Source organism: Suricata suricatta, chromosome 10, assembly GCF_006229205.1.
Source record: "Suricata suricatta isolate VVHF042 chromosome 10, meerkat_22Aug2017_6uvM2_HiC, whole genome shotgun sequence".
Lineage (NCBI taxonomy): Eukaryota > Metazoa > Chordata > Mammalia > Carnivora > Herpestidae > Suricata > Suricata suricatta.
In genome coordinates this window covers 112,255,937-112,265,254 of record NC_043709.1, presented here as the reverse complement: position 1 = coordinate 112,265,254, position 9,318 = coordinate 112,255,937, and the positions used below count along the sequence as shown (strand labels likewise).

The 9,318-nt window shown below is 46.7% G+C and overlaps 2 protein-coding genes and 1 long non-coding RNA gene across 3 annotated transcripts in view; 1 reads left to right on the top strand and 2 right to left on the bottom strand.

The window, feature by feature from the left end:
- Positions 1 to 3,108: 3,108 nt before the first annotated feature.
- Positions 3,109 to 5,773, bottom strand: LOC115305008. Its single transcript, XR_003914721.1, has 2 exons — positions 5,372 to 5,773; positions 3,109 to 4,109 (listed from the first exon to the last, which is right to left on the bottom strand). It is a non-coding gene; the product is annotated as an uncharacterized LOC115305008 (long non-coding RNA).
- A 1,965-nt stretch (positions 5,774 to 7,738) lies between these two features.
- LOC115305350 (translation initiation factor IF-2-like) lies at positions 7,739 to 8,497 on the bottom strand. The gene is made up of 2 exons (XM_029955573.1): positions 8,109 to 8,497; positions 7,739 to 8,018 (listed from the first exon to the last, which is right to left on the bottom strand). Exons 1-2 carry the CDS (start codon positions 8,495 to 8,497, stop codon positions 7,739 to 7,741), a joined length of 669 nt encoding a protein of 222 aa, XP_029811433.1.
- Positions 7,878 to 9,318, top strand: part of FZD8 (frizzled class receptor 8) — a 1,694-nt gene continuing 253 nt past the window's right edge. Inside the window, exon 1 of the mRNA XM_029955572.1 lies at positions 7,878 to 9,314. Within this exon, the coding sequence (XP_029811432.1) occupies positions 8,765 to 9,314 (550 nt within the window). The 5' untranslated portion in view covers positions 7,878 to 8,764. The remainder of the gene's footprint in view (positions 9,315 to 9,318) is intronic.

Genomic DNA, 9,318 nt, shown 5'->3' with positions numbered 1-9,318 from the left:
GAAGGAAGGAAGGAAGGAAGGAAGGAAGGAAGGAAGGAAGGAAGGAAGGAAGGAAGGAAAGGAAAGGAAAAAGAAGAAAGGAAGAAGGTCATGCCATATTCACCTGCTTCTCTTGAGATGCTCCCTCTGGGGAAAGTCCTACCACATAAGGGGTCCAAGGAGTCTAACCACTCTGATGCTGCCACACTGGAAGGTACACATGGAGGTGATCTAGTTGACAGCCAGCATCAACTGGTATCTGCATGAGTTAGCCACCCTGATCATTTAAATCTGTCAAATCCACAGATGACTGCAGTCCTACAAGGGAAATCTCAAGCAAGATCTGCAAGCCTGTCCTAAATTCCTGACCCTTAAAATTGTGAGCACACAAAAAAAATTATTTCAAACTACCAAGATTTGGGGTCACTGCTATCAATAATAACCAGAACAATTGGTACTTATATTTATTAAATTCATGAAGGAGAGGTAAAAAAAAGATCTTCCTCCCAATAAAAAAAAAATTAAGTATAACATCAGGATAACTTCATACTATGGTAGTTTTCATGGTCATCAATACATTTCCTATCATTCTGTGCATTAAGAGCAAGCTCTTATGAAGCTGAATTCATTTAAGTCCAGACATTGTGCTTGGTGCCTTTTAGCTTGTAGCTCATCTAACTCTTACAGCCGATGGGGGACTCATGCGTGTCATTCCATACTTTAAGCATGAAGAAGTGAGCTCAAAGAGGCTGTAAGCTACCTGAACCTGTGGGCACCTACACCTAGAGTTCTGCTTCTAATGCCAGTTAGGTGGCCCTGCAGTATCAAGCTTCCTTCCTCCTTTCTTCCTTCTCGGCCCATTCAAAACCACAGATTCTCAATCAGAAGGAGAGTTCTGGAGTACTGGAAGACAGAATCCTACCAAAGGTAAGGACAATAAGTCGATCTAAATCAACTAACATGTTTTGACATGTATAGTATTATACATAGCATAGAATCTCTGTGGGGAAAAAGAGATAGCTAAGACATGATTCTTGCTCTTTAGTAATTTTCATCCATGTGGGGGAAAAAAGGCAAAATATATAAAATAAAGAACAGCACAGGGGCACCTGGGGGCTCAGTCGGGTAAGCGTCAGACTCTTGATCTCTGCTCAGGTCTTTATCTCACAGTTCGTGGAATCGAGCCCCACATCGGGCTCTGCACTGACAGCATGGAGCCTGCATGGAATTCTCTCTCTCTTCCTCTCTCTCTGCCCCTCTCCTGCTTGCATGCTCTCTCTCTCTCTCTCTCTCTCTCTCTCTCTCTCAAAATAAGTAAATAAAACATTTAAAAAATAGAATAGCACAAAATAATGCTTAATAATGCTAATCTGGAGTTGTTTCAAGATAACTTTTTCTCAGTATAACATTCAGACCATTATAAAAAAAGGAAAATAAAGATTATTCCTAATTAATCCAATTCAGCCACAACTAATACTAATATTTTTGTGAACTCCTAGTTTTTTTTCCTATACATATATAATAGTATAACTGGACTCATACCATGTAGTTCTATTTCTTACTTTATTTTACTTGATAGTATATTTTTAACACATACTGGACTAGGATTTTTCAAATTAAACCCTACTGAATTGTGTTTTGAGAAAGCATACCAGGAGTTAATATTAATGTGATATGATTTCAGTAAATTCCACATACTAATTTTACCCTTTTTCTTTATTTTGTCTCTATAAATTAATATACTATGAATTAAACTTACTATAAACTATAAAGTGAATCCTGTAGAAGTACATTTGCTTCTGAGAAAGCCTGCAGGACTCATACCAGACAAAAAAATAAGTGTTGTCACCTCTAGAATAAAAATTCCATCTAGGGACATCTTGGTGGCTCAATTGGTGAAGCATCTAACTTGTGGTTTCGGCTAAGGTCATGATCTTAAGGTTCGGGGAGATCGAGCCCCATGAGCTATGTGCTGACAGTACAGAGCCTGCTTGGGAGTCTCTCTCCCTGCCCCTCCCCAACTCACACACGTGCCTGGTGGCTCTCTCTCAAAATAACTAAATAAACTTAAAAATACCACATTCGTTGGGGCACCTGGGTGGCTCAGTCAGCTAAGCATCTGACTCTTAATTTTGGCTCAGGTCATGATCTCACAGTTCGTGAGATTGAGTCCTACTTGGGCTCTGCACTGGGTGTGGGGCCTGCTTAAGGTCCTTTCTTTCTCTGCCCCTCCCCCACTCTGTCTCACTCTTTCAAAAAAAAATGTATATTTGTTTCCCTGAAGCTGGTCAAAGAGAAACAAAATAGAAATGCCATTGTCATCACCATCACCTCCATGCCCTTGGTGCCCTTATCGTTATTATTGTATTACTCATTTAAATTTTATTATGGTTTCAGATCATAATTTTATTTTTTCTAGTTTTCTTTATTTCATTTTGAGAGAGAGAGAGAATGTGAGCAGAGGGAGGAGCAGGGAGAGAGGAAGAGAGAGAATCCCAAGCAGGCTCCACACTGTCAGGGGCAGAGCCTGACATGGGGCTCGATCTCTCCAACCATGAGATCATGACCTGCGCCAAAACCAAGAATCTGACACTTAACTGACTGAGCCACCCAAGCATCCCCATCATTTTCAATGTATCATTGTTGCCAGAAGTAAACTCTTGCCTACACTTAATTTCTTTTAACTTTTTTAATGTTTATTTATTTTTTAGAGACAGAGACAGAGCACACGCAGGGGAGGGGCAGAGAGAAAGGAAGACAGAATTTGAAGCAGGCTCCAGGCTCTGAGCTGTCAGCATAGAGCCCAATACAGGCCTTGAACTCATGAGCCTGAGATCATGACCTGAGCCAAAGGTGGACGTTTAACTGAGCCACCCAGGAACCCCCCAAATTTTTTAATATAAAGATTGTTTCACTTCTATGAGCCCTTCAGAAATGGGATTCAACACAGTATATTTGTCAATTTTTTTAAGTTACATCATATAAGACTTAATAGAAAAAAAACAGTCTAGTATCCCAGAATTGTGTCATTGTTTCTAATGAAGTCTCCAAAAGGGAAGAGAGGGGCTTAACAAAGGCACTAAGCAGTTACAACACCCAGTTTCTATATATTATAAATAAAATAAGTAGTAAACTGTTAGACATTTATTTCACACCAACTGTACAGTAGTAACAAACAACAAGTAGTAAACAAACCAACGGGTAGTAAACTGTTGGACATTTATTTCACACCAATCGTACAGAGAATTGTATTGTGCGAATTTCAAAAGGAAAAAAATATCAAGGTGTTCTTGGGTCTAGATCATACTTAATTCATAGCCCTGAACAAAATTCTCTGGGAGATGAGGCATGTTGGCTAAATGAGATTGCTTGAAAGTTAATTTCATCTATCAACGTGTGCCTGACTTTCGTTTATCTCTCAATAGCCATTCTCACTGCCTTGACTTCCCTAGGCCTAGAGCCCTGTCACCAGCCACCCCCCAGATCCTCAGGTTCACAGCCTCCCTTGTAGCTAAGAGTGGGGTGACAGGTTCCAGCAGGAGGACCTAAGGGGAAGATCTTCAAGGAAAGGTTTTTCTTTTCTAATAGGACAGCGCAAAGTGGAAGGTCCTGCCACTCTCCCTGCCTCTGCTGTGGTCCCATGAAATGTCAGGACTTGACAACAGGAGCCCACAGGGAACCAAAGGGGAAGCCAAGAGCTAGAAGCCTGTCTGCAGGCCTAACATGGAGTCACAATGGTGGAACTTTCTGCTTCCAGACTTATTGACATATGATAGTAATGAAGTGTCCTTCTTAACTAAGCCAGTTTTACTTAGTGGTCAGTTGCACCTGAAAGTTCCTGAACTAAAGCACAATGCATCCTATGGCACAAAGAGTTTTGGTATCTGGACAATATTCCAGTGTAGATGAGGAAAAATCGTAATTATTGATTTCTAAAACATATTCTAGAAGAATTATAAAATGAAATAATGACAGTATAATTGCCATTTTCTAAAATGGCAGCTGCGTGTAAAGTGAGAATCTGACTCTGGCACATTGTGTGTATTTGGCTCCGTTATCTCCATCCATTCACAACTGGGCCTTCTTACGGCAGACACAGCAGTGTACTTCCTTCCGACAAGATCCTTTTCCTAGTGGCAGAGAAAACAGAAGAGAGTGATCTTTAATAGAGTTTAATGTTAATATGGAGAAATATAAAAATAATCTCACCCATTTTAATTCTTTTTTTAAATTTTTTAATGTTTGATTTATTCTTCAGAGAGAGAGAGAGAGAGAGAGACAGAGCATTAGTGGGTGAGGGGGAGAGCACGAGAGGGAGACACAGAATCTGAAGCAGGCTCCAGGCTCTGAGCTGTCACCACACTGTCACCACAGAGCCTGATGCGATATCGAACCCACAAGCCTGTGAGACCGTGACCTAAGCCAAAGTTGGACACTCAACTGCCGGAGCCACCAGGTATCCCTCACCCATTTTAATTCTAATAGAAACTGAAGCAGGACCGGTTGACCTCTACCCTCTCTTCTGTCTTTGTTGTGGGCAATTCAAAACATAATTTTTCGGAAGATTTTAAGACACCAAGAAACCCCAATATTACTCTATCACGTTTTATATTCTCTAATAATATAGCACATGGTTGTTTCCCTGAAAGAAAATAAGCTTTTAGGGGAAACAACTGTTGTTTTATATAATGCCTGAGAACTTTCATTAGTTACTAAAGGGCTCTCCACTTAATCTTGAATGAATCATTTTATTGGTATTGATACATGGGCCCACACTGGCATCAAGATTTTTATGCTGGATTTTTAAACTATAATCCACTGAAACATAATTTCTCCAAAGTTTCTTAAATTCAAGACATAGACTATATTGATAGTCTTCTATCTAATTTGGTGTCCAATGTTTTATGAAACATTCCCTCCTCTGAGTTAGATTCCTGCCTCAACTGTATATATGATTACGCTTGTAGGCTATTCAGTAACAAGACATCTGTTCAGAAATCCCTCTAGAAAGTTTTGTACATTACTTATGTCGCTAATAAAACTATTTTCCCTCCCTTATAAAACAGCTGCTTTACATACAAAAGAAAAAAAAGATCATTATTTAGCCTCCAATGTTGATAAATGATTCTAGTGTCTTTTAGCTGTCTTTGCTTTTTATACACTAATTAGCTTCATAAGTCTCTTCTGCTCTCAAATATTGTCAAGTAACCATTTAATAGCATTTTAAATGCTATTCTTACCTTCTCTCAATTAAAAGTAAATTTTAATGATTTTTAGATAAATGGTTTTGATCTCACAAATCAGTAAGATCTCCCAAATAGTTTGTACCATGATTTTTGAAACTTCTGAACTTTTGTCTGCTTATTTTCTCCTGCAAACTTAATATACTTACCAAAAATTTCCACATTCCACATCATCAAAGCTTTCATCTTGTCTCAAAAGAAAAAAGAAAAAAAATTGAAACGCCGATTAAAAGCCAAAATCAACTATCTTCAGCCTCAACTTTCAAATGTCAGTTTGTTTTTACCTAATGTTAATAAATTTATATAGTGTAACTCTAAACTTTGCTATTTGACAGTTTCCCTGGTGAAGAAAAGCAGTAGAACTTTTCACCACCTGTGTTGCTTTTGGAGACTAGCCCCTCCCATCTGTGGTCTGGGCAACCTCGAGCCCAGGCGGGTCCTCACGGAGGAAACCGCCCTCTCACTGCTCCTCTGGCAAGGACCTGCTGCTGCTCTGCAGCTGACCGTCCTGGAGAATGGCCCTCGACAAACGAGGTACTAACAAAAGAGAGGTGACTTTCTACATTCAGCACACCATAAAAGGGAATTCCGAATAGAAGGAGAAGGGAAAGGAATCCATAAAAAAGACAAAGTAAAGGTCAAATCTTTGCATTTTTGAATAGAAACCATTTTCTGCGGAAGTAGCTAATACAGTATTTCTCAAGCCTTTGAATTTGATTCCTACGGAGTTTTAGTTTTTCCAAAACAAAAGTGGGAAGGAAGTGTTGTTTTTCAGAATAAGGAGGTACTAACTAGATTTCAGTTTTAAAAAAGAAGAAAAAGATATACAGCCTAATGGATATGCCTAGAATTTTTGGCCAAAATAATAGAATTTGCCAAAACCCACGGGTGGGGTGGGGGCGGAGGTGATTCTGCCTGTTTAGAATGTGGTGCATAATGAGGTTGCTGAACTAAGCTAGAGAAAACAGAAGACACAGATTCCATTAGCTCAAGCAATATACAAATGCTGCTAATTATTTTTGTTTCATGACAAGAGTTGTTTTTAAACAGACAACCACCAACTACCACCACCACTACTCTCCTCCCCCCCCCCCCAAAAACGGAACCGGCCTCAAATGTACCCTTAATTCTTCTCTGTTCCCACACCCTCAACAACTTTGGCTCTCCAGCCCCACTCATTCCTGCCATGAAGCCTGACAAACAGCAAAAATCTTGAAACGGAAAGAGAGAGGAAGAGGAGAGAGAGAGAGAATGGGGGGAGAGAATGGGAGACAGAGACAGAGAGAACGTATTTTGCCACCCTCCTGGCTAACTGAAATGCTTGTTCCCGAGATTACAGTAATTACAGCCACAGCATGAGTTCCATACAAGCGCTAAATGAAACAGCACATCAATTAAAAAATAAACACTCCATTCTAGGAGAAAGACAACCCCCTGGGACGTCCTAACAAGCGTAAATGAACCTGCCAGGCCGCCGGCCCCTCAGGCCTGCGCCTCCCCTCTCAGTCTTAAGGTAGTTGCGGAGCTGGCGGGGCCAAGTACTCTTTGGCGGCGTCCCAAGCGGCTGCTAAAAGCAACAGCTCAGGTCCCGCTCTGCTCCACGCGGATCGCTGATACGTGTCGGTGCGTCGGCGCCAGGGCTCAGCACCGCCTCCCACGACAGAAAAGGAGGTTCTGGAAAAAATGTGAACTTTGGATAGACATATATATGTTCCAAAAGTACGAGGCGAAGAGGGAGAAGCCAGCCGCAGTTTCCAGTCTGTCCTATTTATAACTTGCTTACTCTTTTCTTTTTTCTTTCTTTTTCTCTTTCTTTCTCTTCCTGTCTTTCCTTTTTCTTTCTTTTCCTTCCTGGAAGGGAATTATTTCTTCGTAAGGAAGCACTTTGTCCCAGATGCTTTACATATTTTATCCCCCCTAATCAGCGGAACCCCCTTCGAAATCTGTACTATTACCCCACTTTTCAGGCAAGGAAACTGAGGCTCCCATGCCACTCAAAGGAGGCGGGAGAACGCTGGGCCAGCCCCTGCGCGTGGCGCCTCAGATCCCGTGCACCTCCTGGGGCGCCCTCGGTCCAGCCCCACTATCCAGAATGAGCTGCCGCCTTCCCACTCCTCTCAACTCTTCCAAAGCTCAAACAGCATCATTCTAAGAACCCCAAGAAGAGCACCCCTTCCCGCACAGCCCGGCCCCAGTCAGGCTCCCGCGCACTCCCGCGGGGGTGGGTTCCCCACCCACCCGGCTCAAAGGAGGGGCGCGGGGTCACCCACATCAGGCAGCAGCAGTAGGCGGGGTCCTGACTTGTTTGAAAGGAGCCTAGAAAAGTACGCGAATGCAGAAAACCCCCATCCCAGTCCCCAAGTGCAGACTCGGGTAAAAGGAACCAAGAACTCAAACGCACTGAGCGCTGTGGTGACAATCGTGGCAAAACCTCAGTCTCTGCGGTCAAACCCAAGGTGACCAAAACTCTCCATCTGCAGAAGGCTCACATGGCCGTGGGGACACTCAGGACCGCCTTAAGGAAGGCTGAGTCTTGGGAGCGCGTAGACTCCGCCCCGCCACCCCGCGATTGGCGCGCCCGGCCGAGGGCGGAACCGAGTCCGCGCTGTATAAATATTCATGAGCCGGCCGGGCGGTGCGAGCGGGGCTGGAGCCGGGAAGTTGGGTGAAGGGCGCTGCTCCCGCCGAGGAGGAGGAGGAAGAGAAGGAGGAGGAGGAGGAGGAGGAACTGGAGGCGGCGGCGGAGGCAGTGGCGGCTGGGCGCGGGCCGCGCAGCTCAGGTGTCTATTCCGCGTTCTGGTCTGGATTTGGTTCTCTGTGTCTAGCGAGAAGGGGACTGCCTACACCTCGCCGGATTCCTGGCCGAAGCGCGGAGCGGACTTTTACCGGAGGCGGGGTCTGTCAGTCCCGGCGGCCGACCGACTGACCGACGCCGGGGAGAGAGGGCGGCGGCCTCTGCGGAGGCGGGTCCCGAACTCCGGCGGCGGAGCAGCGCTGCGTTGGGGGCGAGCATGAGTCCCCGGGGACCGAAAGGGGGCTGCAGGGGCTGACCCTGCGCGGGGAGCGGCCTGGCCCAGCCATCTTGACTGCGCACCGCGGCCCGAAAGGAAACTTGGTTTGCCGCCGCCCTCTGTGCCCGGCAAAGTCACCGCACCGTTCCCGGCGCCGCGCGGAGAAGTGGCCGGGCGCGCGGGCGAGAAAGCGAGCGAGAGAGGGACGATGGGCCGGGGGCCAGCCACTGTACTGCGAGAGGGCTGAGTTCGACCAGGGGTCATCAGGGCAGACTCTCGGGGACTGCGGTGCACGCCTGCGGCCACCCTCACCGCCGCTGCCCAGGCTTTGGGCCGCACGGTGCGGACGCGTCCCGAGAGGGGACTAGGTTATCTGCAGGACCCCCCACCCCCACCCCCCGCCTTCCGGGAGAGGCAGGAGGGAGACAAACAGGGCACCCGCTCTCCCTTTCTCCGGATCCCTCACCGAATCCCCCGGCGCCCCTCCGCGCGCCGCCTGCAGGGCGAGGGCGCGGGGCCGAGGCGCGCAGCATGGAGTGGGGTTACCTGTTGGAAGTGACCTCTTTGCTGGCCGCCTTGGCGCTGTTGCAGCGCTCGAGCGGTGCGGCGGCTGCCTCGGCCAAGGAGCTGGCGTGCCAAGAGATCACCGTGCCGCTGTGCAAGGGCATCGGCTACAACTACACGTACATGCCCAACCAGTTCAACCACGACACGCAGGACGAGGCGGGCCTTGAGGTGCACCAGTTCTGGCCGCTAGTAGAGATCCAGTGCTCGCCCGACCTCAAGTTCTTCCTGTGCAGCATGTACACGCCCATCTGCCTGGAGGACTACAAGAAGCCCCTGCCACCCTGTCGCTCGGTCTGCGAGCGCGCCAAGGCCGGCTGCGCACCCCTCATGCGCCAGTACGGCTTCGCCTGGCCCGACCGCATGCGCTGCGACCGGCTGCCGGAACAGGGCAACCCCGACACGCTGTGCATGGACTACAACCGCACAGACCTCACCACTGCCGCACCCAGTCCGCCGCGCCGCCTGCCGCCGCCGCCTCCGGGTGAGCAGCCGCCTTCCGGCAGCGGCCACGGCCGCCC